Raw genomic sequence first — 20928 nt, 5'->3', positions numbered from 1 at the left:
TGGGCAGCAGTTCAGGGCTTCAAAGGAGCCCCACAAATTGAACCACGGAAGGCCTTGACAGCTTTTTGTGAGTGTGTTTCTGCAGTGTGTGATCTAGTGCTTCAGCGATGTGTGATCTTGCTTTTAAAAAAATAACAAAAGCATGCTTTCTTCATGCTGATAGACCTGATTAAATACCATGTGTTTGGGTGTGGTTTGGCTTTGAGTTGGAGTGCTCCGCCAGTAATATAAAGCCTCGGATAAGGACTGATTCAACACATTATGAATTTTCCATAAAGGACAATGAGGGAAACTCACATGTATACCGAAACACGTGACAATGCTACAAGCAAGTTTCTTCTGGTATGTGAACGGCATCAGTTCATGGGACTGCCTTCCACAAGGAAATCCATAACTCATTTAAGTGACCATGATTCTCAGCCCCACTGCAGGTGCAACAGCAATGAGTTACTGACATGAGTCACAATTTCCCATAATGTAGTCTTTGAGAACGCAAGTCCACACTGGGTCATCTTTGAAGCAGAGACTTTCCAGAGATAAAAGGTGCCCCTATCTTTGAAGCGATATGCCATTCTTCTTGTGGATACATCTTTGCTCCTCTTAACATTAACGAGGGATGTTTTCTCCCTGCCACTACAGGGTTAAAGTCAAGCAAGGAAGACAGCCAATGGGCACCAACTCTCACTCATATATTATGCATCCTGTTTAAGTACTCATAAATCATTCATATGTAAAGGGCATGTAGAAACTTCTCTCTGACAATCTACTAAGGCTCAGGCGTCATCTCCTAGGCTATGTCTTCTCTAAGATGCTAAAAGCAAAAGAAGAGAGACCCTACATTCAGCCATAACGCTGCCCACGCCCCAATAAACAGTGGTTTAAAAGTCAGGAGCCAGGAACAGATACTTCCTCCCTCTCCATCTTCCCCTCTCCGGTGCAAATTATCCACTTCCCTTCCCTTGTTGGTCTGCACCAACCATACTTAAACATTACAGTGGCTCAGACTGAAACCTTACTTAACACTATGGTCAGGATTACAATCTTAATCAGAATTTGAAATGAGGGTCTGCACACTCTGGGCAAGAGAAAACCTTGGTTCAAAGACATTTTCAGCGTTAACCATGGTTATCAGACTGAAACCTTACTTAACACTATGGTCAGGATTACAATCTTAATCAGAATTTGAAATGAGGGTCTGCATACTCTGGGTAAGAGAAAGCCCTGGTTCAAATAAATTTTCAGCATTAACCATGGTTATTATTGTTACAAATATGATGCTAGACCATGGTTAATACAGCTGAAGGAAAGGGGGGGATTTGTCTTGGGAGGGGGAGCATCCCCAAAGACAGTTCCTGATTTGTGAACCACGTCTTGGAGAGAGCCAGGATGACATCTCCGCTGGGCCTGAGCACCACATGCTGCCCCTGACAGGAAGCAGCAGTTCGCTTTTTTTGGACACGTACCCGTAAAATCTCCCTGCAGATGTAGGCGATCCACTCCTCCTTCAGCGTGTTCCCTTTTGTGTTCTTGATCAGATCGGTGACAGAGCCAGCGCCACAAAACTCCATCACCAGCTGGCAAAGGAAACAAAAGTGCAATTATTATAATTAAACAAAAAGCGTCCTCCGGGTTACAATAACCCTGCAGAATACATCGCAGTTGGCGACGCCGCTGGAAGAGAAAAAGTGATCATTAAATAACAGCAGATCTTTCTACTTTCAGCATTCAAGTTCTTGTCCTGGGAGAGGGTCAAAACCCGGGGGGGGGGGGGACTTTTTAAAAAGAAGTCAGAGGAAAGCAAAATTATTATTTATATAATTTCTACTGCAGATTATAGTATGAAACATTTTTACAATCCTCATCGCATTCATCCTTTTCAACATCCTCAGGGGGTGGACCATCAATATTCCAATTTAACAAATCAGGTAAAAGGTAAAGGTTAAGGTAGTCCCCTATGCAAGCACAGGGTCATTCCTGACCCATGGGGTGATGTCTCATCCTGACATTTACTAGGCAGACTTTGTTTATGGGGTGGTTTGCCGTTGCCTTCCCCAGTCATCTTCCCTTTACCCCCAGCAAGCTGGGTACTCATTTTACCGACCTCGGAAGGATGGAAGGCTGAGTCAACCTTGAGCCGGCTACCTGAACCCAACTTCCGTCGGGATCGAACTCAGGTCTGAGCAGAGCTTGGACTGCAGTACTGCAGCTTATCACTCTGTGCCACGGGACTCATAACAAATCAGAAGCTGAAGCCATTTGAGACATTTGCTTTGTGGGAGTTCTTCAGCATGGCTCTCATTTAGCTTCAACAAATCAGGAGCTGAAGCTAAATGAGAGCCATGCTGAAGAACTCCCACAAAGTGAATGGCTCAAAGACCCTTGGCTCTAAAAAAAAAAAATCCTGTTAGAACTATAGAAAAACAAGAAGGGGCCGAAAGCTATTTCCATGCAGCTGCGTGGATGTGCGAGCATGAGGAGGGCTTGAAAGTTGGCAAAGGGGAAGAATGGAACATAACTAGGAAGCAAATCAATGTGAAAGAGTTAGTGTACTCCACTGGTCAGAAGGTCGGATTATGTTCCGGGAGATGTGGGTTCAGATCCTCACACTGCAAGGAGGTCTGCTAGAAAATGGGATTTTGACATGTAGCATTACACAGCATGAGTGGGTGGGTGGGAAAAGAGACAGTATAGCGAAGTGGCTATATTACTGGGAGAAGTGGTTAAGAGCAGCAGACTCTAATCTGGAGGACCGGGTTTGATTCCCCTCTCCTCCACATGAAGCCAGCTGGTTGACCTTGGGCCAGTCACAGTTCTCTCAGAACTCTCTCAGCCCCACCTGCCTCACAAGGTGTCAGTTGTGGGGAGATGAAGGAACGGTGATTGTAAGCTGCTTTGAGACTCTTTAAGGGTAGAGAAAAGTGGGGTATAAAAACCAACTCTTCTTCTCCTCACAGACTCACACAGCACAGTCTGTTTTCATAGGACACAGGTAGGGGGTCCTCTGTCCCCAGTGTCTTCACAATGCATCACAATTCAGGATACTTGGGTGACAGATTTTGTGTGCATCTCTGAATGCATACCTTATGTCACTAAAAATAATTCAGCCTACGAGTGGTTATTTAGTGCCGACAATGGCCTTCGCAATTTTAGGACAAGTAGCCTTACAGTACTTAAGACAGAAGCCAACAAAAGAATAAAATTGTCTGCTTCTGAACAAATTGCTCAGATGATTTAGTTAAGGGACTGTCCTTTTGGTACATAATGTAGGCTTAATAGGATACTATGGATAGCCTGAACAGACTGCTTTAATAGAATCTAGTATTTAATAGAATAAAGGAAATAAATTCTGTATGAGAAAGAACTGCATAGTCTGCTGCTACAGGCCCCTTCGGCAATATTTCTGATTGTTCTTAGGTTCATTTCCCTTTCCCTTTCTTTTTCCAGACAGAAGGACCATTTTAAACATTGTATGGACTGGCACGATCGCTACCAGTTGAGCAGTTGCTGCCACGCCACTCTAGGAACAGATCAAATTTCTGCCCAGGTGATCTGGGGCAGATTGTGTGTATATAATGATCCTGCAGTGATATCCAGCTAATATGGACCAGCCGATAGCATCCTACACTTCACAATTCAAAGCAACTCCTTTGCTTAAGTGCTGAATTCAATTCGCGCATTCATTCAGGATTTCACATGCTGGGGTCTAGTCCAATATTTTGAATGGATCTGTGAGAAGCAGACTCACAAAGATACTTATGCATGCACGAGGCCCAATTCATCCAGCGTAGTGTAGTGGTTAAGAGCCAGCATGGTGTAGTGGTTAAGAGTGGTGGTTTGGAGCGATGGACTCTGATCTGGAGAACCGAGTTTGATTCCCCACTCCTCCACATGAGTGGCGGAGGCTAATCTGGTGAACTGGATTGGTTTCCCCACTCCTACACACAAAGCCAGCTGGGTGACCTTGGGCAAGTTACAGTTCTATTAAGAGCTCTCTCAGCCCCACCTACCTCACAGGGCGTCTGTTGTGGGGAGGGGAAGGGAAGGTGATTGTAAGCTAGTTTGAGTCTCCCTTAGGTGGTAGAGAAAGTCGGCATATAAAAACCAACGCTTCTTCTTCTTATACTGATGCAGTTCCTTTATGCAATTACAATGTACAGTGACAGCCAGCATGGCACATTGGCTAGAAAATCAGATGAGAACTGGGGAGACCCATGTTCAAATTCCCGACTCTGCCACGCAGTTTACAGGATGTCCTTAAGTGAATCACACTCACTCTTGGCCTAACCTACCTCACAGGGCTATAGTGACAATAAAATGGAGAACAGAATTGTGCATAAGACACTGAGTTCCTGTTCTGACCTCAGGCTTTGGCTGGTCTCCCCAAGAGCCAGGACTTAGCCTGCAGGTGGTTACTGAGCAGGGTCTGGGCTTCAGGAGCCAGCAAAGACTGGAGCAGGTAGGGTCTGGAACCAGATAGCAGGCAAGGGCTGAGGCCTTGTGAACTGGTTGATCCAGCAAGCCTGTCTTTCCAGACCCCAGCTTAAGTAGGCTGGGATGTAACTGAGTCCAGCTGTATCGCCAACAGTTGCTGGAGTTCCTGAGGCGGCTCTGCACACTGGCCAGGATCTTGCAAAGACTCACCCTCAGTGCACGGCTTTACCCTGGTGTTGTGTGCCGCCAATCCAGCACTTCGCCTCCTTTGTGCCATTTTGGCCTGGGCCCGCTGCCGCCAGCATTCCTGTGGACTGGAAGAGGGTCCTGGGGGGCTGCAGGGCCAGGCTCAACTGCTGCATGGCAGAGGCCTGGAGACTATCTTCAGGGCTGGTGGAGAAGCTTGCCTTGAACACATGAAGCTGCCTTGTAGTGAATCAGACCGTTGGTCCATCAAAGTCAGTATTGTCTACTCAGACCGGCAGTGGCTCTCCAGGGTTTCAGGGAGGGGTCTTTCGCATCACCTACTTGCCTAGTCCCTTTAACTGGAGATGCCAGGGATTGAACCTGAGACCTTCTGCATGCCAAGCAGAGGCTCTACCACTGAGCCACAGCTCCTCCTCCTTGCAGGTTCTGGCAAGGTGGCTTGCTGAGGGGGTGGTTCTGCATTGCCAAGCCCTTCCTGGTCCCTCTGGTCCTCCTCAGACACTGACCTTGGCTCCCCCTCTAGGGATTCTGAGTCAGAATCACTCAGTAGGCTGGAGGGGGTCATGACAGTTTCTTGGAGGAAAGGTTGATCACAATGTGACAAGCTATCTAGACCAAGAGTGTAGAACTCAATTGTTACGAGGGCCGGATATGACATAAATGTCACGTGGTCGGGCTGGGCCATGCCTCACCAGCCCAGATTGAGAGTGGGAGGGGTGAACACATGAACACATGAAGCTGCTGACCCATGGAAAGACTCACGGCTCAAGCTTGAACACATGAAGCTGAACCAGACCCTTGATCCATCAAAGTCAGTATTGCCTACTCAGACTGGCAGCGGCTCTCCAGGGTCTCAGGCAGGGGTCTTTCACATCACCTACTTGCCTTGTCCCTTAAACTGGAGATGCTGGGGATTGAACCTGGGACCTTCTGCATGCCAAGCAGATGCTCTACCACTGAGCCACACCCTCCCTCCCCGAGGGTGGCTGGCTCGGCTGGCTCATGAGAGCTTTAAAAAGGGCTGGATCTGGCCTGCAAGCCTTATGTTTGACACCCCTGATCTAGACTGTCAAAAGTGTCACTTGTATGGGTTAGCTGGGTGACATGGTTTTTGCATTGCCACTGATGATGGTGGAAGAAAACCATGTAGGTGGGGTGGGATTGATGTGTCTAAGTTACTGATAGGATATGGAACTGGGCTTTGTGGAATTACTCATGGACAATACGATGCATCAGTATTTTATAAGCGGGACCTTGAAATCACAGTTTGTACATCCTTGTCAATTCACTTTTCAAATATTTTCTACGATATAATTCAGACAAACATCAAACTCTTCACAGGACCAGCAGTCCATGAAGGAAACTGCTGACAGCTGTTCCATATTGGCTTCAATATGAAGCCATTAAACATGAAAAAGTCCTATAAACCTGCCTGGCCATGTAAACCTGCTTTCGGAAAACCACTGATAATCTTATTGTATTGACCCAGCATCTCTCTGACACCAGACAATGGATTTTTTCAGAGCTGAAAAGCACTGTGCAAATTTGTGTGCACCACAATAAAAAAGGACGGGAATTCAGAAAATCCAAGAGTGGTTGGGAAAAGCCACTCTACAGCCATTAGTTTTCTCACTAGAGGCCATGCACAGACAAAGCATGTTTCTCTATGTGCACGTGGTTCATAATTAAAAAGTGATGGAAAATGACAAATGCATTCCATGACAGGTTGCAATCATGAAACATTTAAGTGATAGGGCTCAACATCATTAACAGTATCCAGGTCATCAATTAACCTGAGGTATGGAAGCCCCCTCTCACCTACATGACTGTTCATCTTTGATTTCTGGCTTCTCAAGATTGATGTTTTTAGCAATTTGTATGAAGCACCCATTCAACTGGTGTATTAAAACCCCTTGAATAAACCGAAACATCTCGAAAATTCAACCAAAACCAGGAAAGCCCATGAGGGACTATTCGCACAGCATCACTTTGGCGATTCAAAGCAGATCCAGAATAAATGGGAGACTAGGCAGCGCTGAAGATTTATCACTGACGGCTGGTGGAATCTTGACTGAAAAGGGCAGGCATTCCCAAAGGACACAACTATAAGCGCTAACTGCCAAATGAGAAGCCTATCCAATTAGTTGTGCCATGAATTTGTTGAGTAAAAAGGTGTCAAATATTAATCAGGTCTGACAATGTGTTCTTGATTGCACCAATTCCACATGTATTAAGGATTACCTCCTTCTATAGATGCCTTCCAAGCCTCTTAAATCAATACTTGGGGCCCTGCTATGTGTCCCTTTACCATCTGAGATAGGGAAGGTGTCGTTTTGTTACGGGTCTTCTCAGATGTGGCACCGCAACAGTGGAATGTACTCCTGGGGAACAATCGATTTCTTGTCACCACTTCTCCTTTTTTTCAGTAGATAGTGAAGACACATCTATTTAAACGAGGCTTTGAGGACATCTGGTTGATTCTGGTTGATTCTGATTGAGGACATTTGGTTGATTCTGATATGTGAAGATTTTTGCCCCCTTTTCTGAGGTTCTGATGACTGTGACTGACTGCTGTGACTTATGATTTCTTTATTTATTGCTATGAGTTAGGCCAGTTTCAAACTGCCCTGGGCAGGGGGTTGCAAAAGGATTTTTTGTGTAAATTCAGACACAACTGGTTTGGCTCCCAGCTGCTAACGGATTCTTTTTTACCTGTTCAAACAAAGCTGCTTGCGTCCTGTCGGCATCGCAGAACTCTGCTGCTTTTTATGAAAACAGCTTTCTCCCATTTCCAGTTCTTCCTTGCACTTCTGAATCGCTCCAGTGTGCTGTTTGAACTGTCTGGAGCACTTCTAAAAGGATCACTGTTGTTTTGCCACCTTTTTTGGCAGTGCATTCTTTTTGAGTTTTTTTTAAACTTTCTAAGATGAGCACTATAGCACCATAGCAACCCAATGCATCCCAATGCTGGTGATATAGCAATTCAGTGCTATAGCGCTCATCTCAGAACATTTTTTAAAAAAGAATGTGCCAGCAAAAAAGGCAGGGAAACAACAACGGCACTGTTCAAATTGGCCAGAGTGCTTTAGAGACAGCTCATAGACAGACTGAAGTGAGCTGTATGAATGTCCATCTATGTATTGCTTTACTTGGAAACAGGCCAACAACGGATGACACACGGTTTAGAATGGTAATCTTAACAGGGCATTGGTATTATTTATTTTAAATATCTGTTTGCAACTTTAGGGAAGTTGTAATTGAGAGATGGGATGAAAAAAATTTCAACAAAAATCTTTTTAAACTTTTTTAAATTTGTTGAAAAATACAATTTTTTTTGTCTTCAAAGTTATAGGAACATTGAACACAGTCCACAGACAAATCCTAAAATGTCCCTCATTATAACAAACACTCCACCTCTGAAACAAACTTACCCCCTTTGTATAGGCTGAGAGACTGAGAAACATGGTTGAAGACCTTGGACACTGTACAGAGGAAGAAGGTGGGTTTCCCCCAATCTGTGTTGCTGAAAACAGGAAATAAATTGACCCCACCATGAACTATTTACCAATCTGGGGCTTAGACACCTTCATGTAGCTCCCAGCCAAAATGACAGAGGCTTTACGCAGCAGTGCACAGCTTGAAGCCAAAGCTTTGCACTTTCAAATTCCTCCTAGTCCTCAGATCCAAAGAAATGCTTGGATAAAGCACATGACTGCTTCAGTATAGAGGAGCTCATTTCAGTTTGTCTAACTACTGGTGGAGTAAGGTCTGCCTTTCCTGGGAGGTCTCCTTAAGACCTTGCCCTGTTTCCTGACATCTGCATTGTACTGGACTCCCACTCAGATCAGTCTTGTTCAAACCCTCACAGAACCTCAGGAAATCCTGAACAATCTTCTCCCAACCACTTGAACACATGAACACATGAAGCTCCCTTATACTGAATCAGACCCTTGGTCCATCAAAGCCAATGTTGTCTACTCAGACCAGCAGCGGCTCTCCAGGGTCTCAGGCAGAGGTCTTTCACATCACCTACTTGCCTAGTCCCTTTAACTGGAGATGCCGGGGATTGAACCTGGGACCTTCTGCATGCCAAGCAGATGCTCTACCATTGAGCTATGGCCCTTCTCCTGAAAATATCTGTGTACAACAAGAGCCTGTTATTTTAGGTCTGAGGGAAACAAGGAATTAAAGAGTGTTTCTGGCTTGGATTGGGTAATTTACAGATGTCAGTGTTCTCTTCCAATTAAACACGTCAGTCGGCTATTGTTCCACTAAGCATTCATATAGGGATGCAAAAGAAGATTTTAGAACCCCTCTGTTATGGCTTGGTGACTACTTTTCATTCACTGCATGGCTTAAGGTCAGAGGCTAGTGGAGTTTAGACATAATCTGAGAGCAGGTAAGAGGTCCTCTTTCAGCAATATAGTTTGGGGAAAATCCATGAGAAACGGCTGTCTCAATTTCAGCTGGAAATAGGGCAGGAAACCTGAGCATTCTTTCCCAGAATACTTCCATATTGCTCATTCTGTACGTGTATTTCCCCTACCCCCACCCTTTCGTTCTAAATCTACCAACCCTTCTAAATCTAAATTGTGAAGGTTGCCATGGAAGCAATCCCTCTTTCGACAGGAAGGCGAGTGACTCTTCCCCCTCTGGGGAACGGCTCTGTCACCAGCGTTCTGCCCCCAGCTTTCACCAGCCTGGAGCTCCGTCTGCCTGCATGTTGCACAACACCAGATTCTACAGTCAGCAGAGGGGCAGTGAAAAAAGCCAGTGCAATTGTACATGCATGGCAGCTCCTTTCGGTTAATCACTTCAATACACCCTAGACAGCAAGGACAGATGACAAACATCCAGCAGAGTGGCACCTATATTACCCTGTGGATGTACGCTTTGTGTTAACATATTGAAATTAAAGAAGGGCTCCACCGCTTCCAATAACACTTCCAGAATCGTCTCTGGAATACCAATGTGGACAGGAAGGATTTTCTCTTTTCTTTTCACTCTGCTTTCAGTTCAGGGCTGTTTGTCCATCATGTTCCTAGCGTCTTGAACACATGAAGTTGCCTTATACTGAATCAGACCCTTGGTCCATCAACGTCAGTATTGTCTACTCAGACCAGCAGCGGCTCTCCAGGGTCTCAGGTAGAGGTCATTCACATCACGTACTTGCCTAGTCCCTTTAACTGGAGATGCCGGGGATTGAACCTGGGACCTTCTGCATGACAAGGCTCTATCACTGAGCCACAGCCCCTCCTAATCTTCATGATTAGGTCCTGGGTATGTATTGACCCTAGGTATATAATGATATATTCAGTGTTGTGGTCTTGTGAAAGCCAACAAGAAAGGACCAAGTGGGGCTTGGGAAGGTAACTAAGTGGACTGAAGCAGACCAACAGATGTGGAGTAGCTTCCCAGGCAATCTGTTCCTTGTGCTCAAGAGGACAAGTAGAAGGGCAGCCATGGGAACAGACAGGAAAGCACGGCTGATTCTTCCACTTTGCCCAACAGTCTGAACAGCTCCCATTTTACAACATCTTGTCTATGTAAGCCATTGCAAGTTTGTACTGGCAGCTCCTCTGATGGGGAGCAACTGAGGGTTAGATTAGATGTTACAGCAACCACAGGTCTGGCCTGGGGAAGGTGGTACCATTTTAGGGAAGAATTTGGCCATTTTGAGGTGGGACCAGGCAATCATGGGGAGAGGGAGCTGTTGCGACACTTCAAAAGGTGCACCTGGAGGGGGAGGGACAATTGCCTGTTCCCACTGCACTATAGATGCAATCATGATTGGGCCCTCATGGCATTTTTGAATGGCCAAATTCTTCTCTACAATGGCATTGGCATAACGCCTAGTCTGGCCCTGAGAGCTTGGAACAAGAAAACAAGAAAGAAAACAAGCCAGACCTACAAAAAGGAGACAGGCTGGCACACGGGATCATAGAGAGAAAGTTGGTCATTTGGTAATGAAGGCCCAGATTTTGAAGGTCTTTAAAGGTCAAAAACAGCACCTTAAACTGAGCAACCAATGAAGTTGTTTCAGCACAGGTGGGATATGCTCCTAACAGTTCGGCCCCGCAAGTGGCCAACATTTCACAAGAAATTACCCAAAGCAGTCAACTCTTCTCCGTAATGCCTTTTCTGCCATTATATCTTCCATAAAGCATTCCTTATTACCGAATGACCTCACGACCTTCTCCTATCTCTTGGTGCTTGTACTCTCTGAAGCTCTCATGTTTGACTACCGAGATAGCACTGTTGCCCTTTTTGGAGAGAATGTATTCCGTACTTCCACTGAATTGGCTATCCTTCTAACAAAATGTTAGAAGCTCTCCCTGGAAAGGAAAAAAAAACCATGCATCGTAGAGGCCAGGGAGCACCAGGGCTGGAGAAAAATCACTAGGATGGGATGCTTTGGGTCATGCAGATGATAACTGACACAGGAATGGGATGAAACCAACCTGGTGGGTTATTTGTGCATTCTCTTGTAGTAAAAAGGGGAGGAGGTTGTTGGGAAGTGTGCCTGCCCAGAGCTTATCATTCTACAACCTCCTTCCCAACATCAGAGGACAAAGTCATAGCCTGCTTGGGCAATCAAGGTCTGGTCTGGCGATGCCTGGCACTTAACCCTTCACAGCATTACTTGGCCTCAGTCACGCCTTCCTCTATAGAGGGATCTGTTATTTGGAGGAGGAGGAAGAAGAGGAAGAAGAAGAGTTGGTTTTTGTATGCTGACATTCTCTACCTTTAAGAAGAATCAAAGCGTCTTATAATCTCCTTCCCTTCCTTTCCCCACAACAGACACCCTGTACGGTAGATGGGGCCGAGAGAGCTCTAACAGAGCTGTAACACCCAGCTGGCTTCATGTGTAGGAGTGGGGAACCAAACACGGTTCTCCAGATTAGAGCCCACCACTCATGCGGAGGAGTGGGGAACCAATCCTGGTTCTCCAGATTAGAGTCCACCACTCTTAACCGCTGCACCACGCTGGCTCTATTTACACAGGGGTGCCTTCTCCAACTAGCCTTTTTAGCCTCGTGGAAAACCTTGGAAAGCACCTGCCATCCCCTATTGCTCTTTGTAACCAGGCAACCGTATGGGGCTTTGCAAATTTCTTAGCAGGGATTCTATTAGTCACCCCACTGGCCAGCAGTGGCCAAATCTGGCCCCTAAGGCAATTTCATCCAGATGCTGATGGTTGTACCAGCCATCATCTATACGCCCTCCTGAACAGCACAAACATGATTTAAAAAAAAAGTGTCTCCACAATTTCTTTGGAAAAAGAAAAGTTAAAAAATTGTGCATGAATAGAAGTTGCATACTTTAACACCAGCTGTCTTTGGGATTTTATAGTCCTCGTGCTCCCCAAATGCACGATCTTCACTTCCCAATGGTGAGATCCTTTATTATGCAGCTGATGATGGGGATCGGTTAACCTGGCAAAATATATCTTCCAGCCACCTGCCCACAGCTGCTTGGAGAGTCCTGGCCTCTGAGAAAACAGAAGCTGTCCAAATCGGAGGCAGTGGATACTTTTTAAAGCACTGAACTCTGGATTTTCACTCATCAAGGTTTCTTTTTCACTTGTTCTCTTTGTGTCAGAACAGTGGCACTGAACCTGGGTTGCCAAGGGAATCATTTAGGCTAGAACTTGTTACCTGCAGCATCCAGATTTGAGGGAAATCAGTGAGTACATTTAACAAGCCCTTAATCTCCCCCTCCTTCCTAGCTCCCTCTCACCCAGTTACTGAGCAATGTGAAAATTGAAAGACGCACGTTAAGCATGATGGCAACACAATATGTAAGAAACCAGCCTTGTTGGAAAGAGATTTTAATCTGTATTGGAAGAGCTCTGGCTTTTTTTCTATTTCTGTATAACCTCATGGAGTGTTGATAAAGAGAATTACTCGGGCGTTATCAGCAAAGAGTTTTATTCCAACAAAGGTGATGGGGAAAATAAACAAGCGTTTATCTCCGGAGCGGGGACGATAGAATTCTCACAAATTCTAATTCAATCAGATGCCTAAAAAATGCAGTGATTGAGAATGTGGGGCAAAATATACTGCACTGGAGTAATCTCCATCTGTGATGTGGTGTAGAGGGTTACAGCGTTGAGATAGGATCTAGACAAAACCCCAGGTTCAAATCCCCATTCAGCCATGAAGCTTGCTGGTTGATCAGGGGCTGGTCATTCTCTCCCATCCCTCCCCCACTCACAGAATTGCGGTGAAGGTAAAAGGTGGAAGGGAAAACCATACACACACTTTCCCTTCTGAACTCCATGGAAAATGGGGAGGATAGATATGCATCAGATAGATAATTTGGTTCTCTCACACAGATCCTAGACATGATTGAAAGCCTCAACCATAGTACTCTTTTAAAAAAAAAATTAAACAGGCATCGATCACAGGCCTGCAAGGAAGAAGACAATTTATTTCTGTACTAGTTCTGAAGGTAAACCTTATGTCATGGGGCAGCCTGCTGCTTCAAGGTCCTCCTCATCGGAGGAAGCCTCAGCAGGCTGTCCCATGACACCAAGAAATGCAAGACTGCTGACCAAATGGCCACCCTATTGTTGAAACTGTCTCATTATAATTTATAGTATGATTTATGCTGTGTCCTTGATATTATGCCATGCGTTCCCCCACACACACACCCCATCAGCACCCAACAGGAGCAGGGATGGGGATAAACGCAGAGTACAGATATCAGAAAACATCAGAAAACACTGCAAGAGATTCTGGAGGAAGTAGAAAAGTAGAAGAAACCTAGCATGAGGCTCCCATTTTCAGTAGCAGCCCTGTGCATCTTGTAACACTCTTCTGCTAGAATAGAATCCTAACCTAGGTAAAGGTAGTCCCCTGTGCAAGCAACGGACCATTACTGATCCATGGGATGACTTCACATCCCGATGTTTACTAGGCAGACTATGGTGGTTTGCCATTGCCTTCCCCAGTCATCTACACTTTACCCACAGCAAACTGGGTACTCATTTTACTGACCTCGAAAGGATGGAAGGCTGAGTCAACCTTGAGCCAGCTACCTGGAACCCACCTCCATCAGGATCAAACTCAGACCATGAGCAGAGCTTTTGACTGCAGTACTGCAGCTTACCACTCTGCACTACAGGGCTCCTGGAATCCTACTCTAACATTATATTAATTTTACTGTATCCTGAAAAAAGGGCACTGTTTCCATTTCAAACTGTGTAGGAAAAGAAATGTTCTCTCCCTTACAATAATGTGTGGGTGTTTTAAGGTAACAGAGGAACAGTTTCCTTTTTAAAAACGTGCAGCTGAATTCTACAAAAAAGCAAAGGAACAATCAGCACCCCCTCAGCTTCTCCATGCAAGGTCTTAAAAATTCTGAGTACTATAAGCATAGAGGTAACATATTAAACTAGAGCAAATGAAAGGAAAAGATGGTATGGGAAGGGGAGTAGGCATACCCAAAGCTGATCATCCATTCCTGGAGGGTTTTTTTTAATGAAAGCACCATAATACGTAGCAATATTCCGATGATGAGAATATTTCTTCAGCATGTTAATTTCTTGTTTGATTTCCTCCTCTTCATCCTGGATAAAAAAAGAAATATATATATACATGTAAGTCTCAGTGTCACCAAATCAACTTGTAGTTTATTGGCAATAATTATTCTTCTCTCTTATGATTCAGTGGTTCTCAACGTATGGGTCATGACACTCTCACAGGTAGGTCATGAGGTTCAAACTCTGAGGCTGGGAGAGGAGGCTCAAACCGCCCCCCCCCCCCAAGCAGTGGGGAAAGGGAAAAAAGAGGACGGGCAGTGTTGTATCCCCTCCTTTGCTCCATGGCCTATTTCTCTCCCAGGGGTTTGGTTCATTCTCAGTCAACGGCTTAGAAGGAGAAGGAGAAGAGTTGGTTTTTATATGCCTATTTTCTCTACCACTTAAGGAAGAATCAAACTGGCTTAGAATCACCTTCCCTTTCCCTCCCCACAACGGACACCCTGTGAGGTAGGTGGGGCTCAGAGAGCTCTAACAGAGCTGTAACTTGCCCAAGGTCACCCAGCTGGCTTCATGTGAAGGAGTGGGGAAGCCAACCCGGTTCACCAGATTAGCATCCGCTGCTCATGTGGAGGAGTGGGGAATCAAACCCGGTTCTCTAGATCAGAGGCCACCGCTCCAAACCACCGCTCTTAACCACTACACCACGCTGGCTGGGAGGTCTGAGGTGCTGAGACTGTGAGTCCAAAAGGCAAAGTGTAGCAGTGGTTCCCTTTCAAAAAGTTTGAGAATCATTAAATTGTCACTGCCCTACCTACAACTGTGATAAGTTCACAAGTACTGGATGGCCCTTGTGGACACTTCCAACCTTGTGAACTTGTGATACTTTGACATTCCTTTACTGATACCAGTAAAGCTGTGTAGATGAAACTTAGCTTCACACAGCGAAAATGAAAAACACCCTTAAAAGTCATTAACTTTGCAGCCAAGATTTCCACAGTCCAATAGAGAGTTGTGTATATTAAGTGCCATCGAGTCGCTTCCGACTTATGGCTACCCTGTGAATTAATGACCTCCAAAATGTCCTATCATTAACAGCCTTGCTCAGGTCTTGCAAACTGAGGGCCATTACGTGTTTGTAAACCCATGGGCTTTACCTGGCTTATATGACTTTAATAGCCAATGTGATCCAATAGAGAGAGAATGTTAGGTCACGTCTCTGCAACAGACTTACGGAATGGCCTTGGGCAAGTCAGCATCTTGGTTACCATTCTATGAAACAGAGATGCTGGGATTTTGCATGCAAGGATTACATCTGCATGCTTAAACCTTTACGGCATGATTCATACGCTGCTTCATTTTTGAGAGTCAAAATTTTCACTTCCTCTGGGTCAAAGTTATGCTTGTTTTCTTGTACTTTTCCCTCTGGTCAAAGCAAGTTTTTGAAACAATACCAAAAACTGTTTACCAGAGGCAGAAGAGAGATAAGCGTATTGAGCACAACCAAATAATAATAAAGATATTATGGGTTTTTCAAGTGTCCAAAGGAGACCCTGAATAATAACAAGTATTATGGGGTTTTAAAGCACACCCTGTAACACTCTCCCATAAGCTAGGTAAGCATTATTAATCCCATATGTAGAGACCAAGAACACCATTTTGACTGACCACCAAGTAAGATCCTGACAGAGACTGATTTTGAACTGAGGACTTCCTGATCCCTAGCTGTCATTCACTACATCACACCCACTTTCATATTATCTCAGACACTTTGAAAAAACATCATCCGACTTCCAGTTTTGGAGGTGTGGCAGACACAGCAAGCCTGAGTTACCAGGGCCCAGTTCAAATGGGAAACGGTTTCAACATGGCTGGGATTAGGCCAGTTAAGACATTTTTCTGGTGGTTAAAACCAGTCTAACCCTTAAAACACTAACACCACTTACACTTCTAGCATTACTTTTTATTTCTCCCAGTATTCCTGATCTCTAAATCCTGTACACCCTCGCCATTTCTAACCCTCCCCCCCACAACTCCTTGCTGGTTGTCTGCCAATTTTCCACCCCTTCAGCCTGCTCTACCTGCTCTACTATTTCTCTTTCTGCCCTTTCCCACTTTCTTTATGTGGCTAATTATTTATATCTCCTTTACTGTATCAAGGTCTATTTTAGACCAATGGATACATGATGCTACCTTATACTGACTCATACCATTTGTTCATTAAGGTCAGTACTGTCTACTCAGACTGGCAGCTGCTCTCCAGAGCCTCAGGTTGAGAGGTCTTCCACATCACCTAAATCCTGATCTTTTGAATTGGAGATGCCTGGTATTTAGCCTTGGACCTTCTGCATGCCAAGCAGATGCTCTACCACTCAGCCACTGCCTCTCCCCTAATGCTGTCACACTGAAGGCCACAAATTGTTGGGAACGTAGACCTGACATTGAAGTTGCCTCCTCATGTTCCACCAGAAACAGAATGACAGTTGACTTCCTTTCTCCTTTTCTGCTTCTTCCCCCTCCTCCCCTTGAATGCCATCTGTTTGGTTCCAGCTTCACTATTATTTTATGGACCAGAAAATGGAAAGACACCCTGGCGTTCAACTAAAAAATGCACACCCCAGCTCTTTGGAAACAACCGCACATCCCAACCAGATGTCACAGCAAGTATGGAGAAGAAGCATTGTTTTCTTTATGAAGCATTACAGGGAGGGTCTAAACCTTGTAATCATTGAGAGAGAATTTACAGAAGGCAAGCAAAGTGATTAAGGAGATTAAGGAAATGTCATGAAGGGAAAAACAAAAGAACTAAATTAATACTGTCTCGGAAAATTACTTCCATTTTCATCCAACGTGGTATAGTGGTTAAGAGTGATGGTTTGGAGTGGTGGACTCTAATCTGGAGAACCTGGTTTTATTCCCCACTCCTCAACATGAGCGGTGAGCGCTAATCTGGTGAACTGGGTTGGTTTCCCCCCTCTTCCACATGAAGCCAGCTGGGTGACCTTGGGCTAGTCACAGTTCTCTTAGAGCTCTCTCAGCCTCATAGTTGTGGAGAGGGGAACGGAAGGTGATTGTAAGCCAGTTTGATTGTTCCTTACGTGGTAGAGAAAGTCGGCATATAAAAACCAACTCTTCTTCTACTTTGTGAGACCCAGAATATATAGGAAGGTGTGATTTACACATGCAAGTATATCATTGAGTTCCTCACTGATTCATGACTCCCAGCAGGGATGAACAAATCATTGAAACCCACTGAAAAACATTGTCCTAGCTGAAACACTGGGAATGACAAAACGTCATCTGTGTAGTGTGAGATCTGTTTCTTCACATATGCAAAGTATCACTTGGTGGTAGCAATCACTAAATGGACCAGCAAATGTAACTGCCCCAATCATGTTAAAACTAAAGCAAAGTTCCTAGTGAATTTTGGGACCATTCAATAAGCATAACATAGTCCCCTGGGCATAACTGCACATCCCTCAGCAGGGAATACGGAAATATTTTTAGTCCATTTCCTCTGGCTTCTTGACTGCAGATCCACAGTGTTGGTCTACAGCAGTGGTTCCCAAACGTTTCAGGCCACTGCCCCCTTGGTTCCACAAACTCAACCCCAGCGCCCCCTATCCTATAAAAAACATTATTCAAAATAGGGGTTTGCATGACTCACTAAAGAAAATAATAACAATAAAATTTCAAAACAGTAACAATTAATTGCACATCTATGCAAAATCAAATTAAAACTTTTTAGTTGAAATTTATTCAACAGAACTGATGAACTTGATCCAGTGGTACCAGCTCTTTAAAGTCTGGGAAAAAATTCTGATGGTTTCCATCACATTTGCCAGCATGGTGCCATAGCTCGATCTATTGTAAACTAGTGAACAACACAGTTGAAAGGCCCTGCCTCTAGCGCCCCTCTGCTGCCCTTTTGCTTCTTAGTGCCCCCCTATGTAATCCCACCACCACCCCGGGGGGTACTGCCCACTTTGGGAACCACTGGTCTAGAGGAAATGAACTTATTTGGAACTCCCTCTAAGACTCTGGGTTCTGGGTCAAGTTTTCCAGAGGACTACAGTGATTTTTTAAGCCAAGAAGCAAATCAAGGTGGCCATCAAAAGATGCTAGACTTCCCCCCTCCTATCCAAATTCACTGAAGTACTCCAGAATGTTTATTATGTTCAATGCAACTTCAGCATAATGTGTTCTCAGAGGCAAATTCATGTCTCCTGAGTGAGATTTCCCCCCCTCCTTGGAGAAGAACTGCCCAAAGGGGAAGTTACTCCAGGAGCCCCATATATAGAGACATGTCCAAAAATTCACACAAAAGGCTCTTGACCAAGACATCTTTGGATTACTTCTTTAAGAACAAAATTGCTTGATCATAAAAGTTATTTTAGAAGGCCTACTCCTAACCACAACCATTATCTCATCCTGCACAGCACTTTCTAAGTGACAAGTATTATGTTGTTATGCGTTCTTTTGAAAAAGAAGTACAATTTGCAGGATCTGAGCAGGGCTGTCAAAGATAGGACATTTTGGAGGACTTTCATTCATAGGGTCGCCATGAGTCGGAAGCGACTTGACGGCACTTAACACACACACACACAAATTCTACTTTGCCGACACTCAAGGAGAAAACATCTCATGCAGAGAATGACAATTGCCTCTGATGAAGGAGTTACATGCAAGACGCATAAGATATAGCAGAGGTCCCCAATGTTGTGTATGTTGGCACCATGGCACCCTTCAACACCTTTTCTGGCACCCTCCAAGTGTTTTTTAGTAAGCAGGTCGGGCCAGATTATTCTGTATATGACTGCTGTATATGACTGCTGCCATTTCTTTCAAATGGTAAAGTGGATGGAACTGGGCTAAACCCTCTATGCTGAAATTTTAATTGGGGTTTCAAGACAAGCAAGCTCCAAAATCTCACACTGCATTTCCATGCAATAAATTTGACAATCAGGCTTTAAAATAGTGTAATTTCTGGTGAACGAAGGCTCTCATTAAGTAACCTCTAAAGTGCTCGCGCTTCCAAAAGCTTTAGTCATTTTATACTTTCTTCCCCTGTGGCTTTTTTTGGCAAGCGTGTAGTTTATTTTCTTCCTATTAAAGGAATAGCAAGCTTAATACCTTGAAAATCCCTGTTCTTTTTGTCATATAAATTCCTCGGTGGTCATGTTTCTGCTTTTGCTATAAGACATTTTCTTAGTATACAACTGCTAAATGAGCACACTCCCCATGCACTCATTCTTCTACTTGTGAGGTGCATAACTTTGAGTCTCAGTATGTTAATGCCTTCCTCACATGAGTAGCGCAAAACCCATTTCTCCCACTATGGGTAAAATGACTCAGAGCAACACTAAGCCAGTGAGTTCCAGCTTGCTCCAGCCTGGAAGTTTGCCATTCAGTAAGGAAAGACGTTAAGGACTAGTGAACATAAGAACATAGGAAAAGCCATGTTGGATCAGACCAAAGTCCATCAAGTCCAGCAGTTTGTTCACCCAGTGGTCGACCAGGTGCCTCTAGGAAGCCCACAAACAAGACAACTGCAGCAGCATTGCCCCGCCTGTGTTTCACAGCACCTAATATAATAGACATGCTCATCTGATCTTGGAGAGAATCGGTATGCATCATGACTTGTATCCATTTTGAGTAGTAGCCATGAATAGCCCTCTCCTCTATGAACTTGTCCACTCCCCTCTTAAAGCCTTCCAAGTTGGCAGCCATCACCACATCCTGGGGCAGGGAGTTCCACAATTTAACGATGCATTGTGTGAATAAATAATTCCTTTTAATAAGTACATAGTGTTATGAGGAGACAGGAGGCATTTGAGAGAGTCGCTTCTTTGCTGTTGCCATCTCTCACATTGAATTTGAACAGGTTCTGCTGAAGAACTGAGGAGGGTAGGAGGTGCAGTGATCCAACTAGCTTGCCTTCACCCATGACTTAAGAGGGCCAATTATCTCTCTTGTTGGAACAATAGGAAAACCAAGTGAAAGAGTGCATAACTGCTGTTTTAATGCTGGACCCATCATTAGCTTGCTTGGTAGGTGCTAAGTAGCACTGTTTTATGAGGGTGTCTCTGTTTAACCTGATTTGCACATAAAATCATGCTAAAGACTGCTGAAACCGAAGATAGGCCTCAATAGGGTATGCAACAGAAGAAAGTAAGCCAAGAGAAGCGGATAAAGGAACAGTCTTGAGTTTCTTCTGAAGGGAGCTGGAGGGTTTGTTGGTTTTTTGCCATCTTCTGGACGTGGAGCAGGGGTGCATAGTGGGGAGGTAGTTGTGAATCTCCTGCATTGTGCAGGGGGGTTGGACTAGAGGACCCTAGTGGTCCCTTCCAACTCTATGATTCTATGAGCTGTGACTCACCAAACCTCATATTGAAATAAATGTTGTTAGCCTTTAGGGTGTCACTGGACTTTTGTTTTTATTCTGCTGTAACACACTAACGTTACTATCCTGTTCCATCCAACCAGCCATTCTACTTGCCATGGCTGGCAACATGGAGCAACTGCCCCCGAACAATTATTTTCAACATGTAAAAATGGTACTGTGTTCACCAGCGTATTGGTCAGGGACAGAAATTAGGAAGAGTTTTAGAAGAAAGGCCAGAACTCTGAAGTTGATAACGAAGGTAAAGGGGAGATGATGTCAGGACTGGGTGACATCATCATAGTGATCGGGTGGTACCAGTGGTAACTAGTAGATAAAAAAGAGGAGAAATGTGCAAGTAAATAGCAGTAGTCTAGGAGCAGAGGTGGATAGACACTTTTATTCTCAGGGACCACTCTATTCT

General features: G+C 44.6%; 1 protein-coding gene across 5 annotated transcripts in view; it reads right to left on the bottom strand.

Annotated features, from left to right (window-relative positions):
* TNIK (TRAF2 and NCK interacting kinase) overlaps positions 1-20928 on the bottom strand; it is a 326006-nt gene that overhangs the window by 138608 nt on the left and 166470 nt on the right. For all 5 annotated transcript variants that reach the window (XM_056850315.1, XM_056850320.1, XM_056850318.1 and 2 more), the window contains exons 4-5: positions 14087-14212; positions 1464-1574 (exon numbers count right to left, since the gene is read on the bottom strand). In XM_056850315.1, the coding sequence (XP_056706293.1) occupies positions 1464-1574; positions 14087-14212 (237 nt within the window). The remainder of the gene's footprint in view (positions 1-1463; positions 1575-14086; positions 14213-20928) is intronic.

This window comes from Euleptes europaea, chromosome 5 (assembly GCF_029931775.1).
Source record: "Euleptes europaea isolate rEulEur1 chromosome 5, rEulEur1.hap1, whole genome shotgun sequence".
In the NCBI taxonomy this organism is placed as follows: Eukaryota; Metazoa; Chordata; class Lepidosauria; order Squamata; family Sphaerodactylidae; genus Euleptes; species Euleptes europaea.
This window is presented reverse-complemented; position numbering and strand designations above follow the sequence as displayed.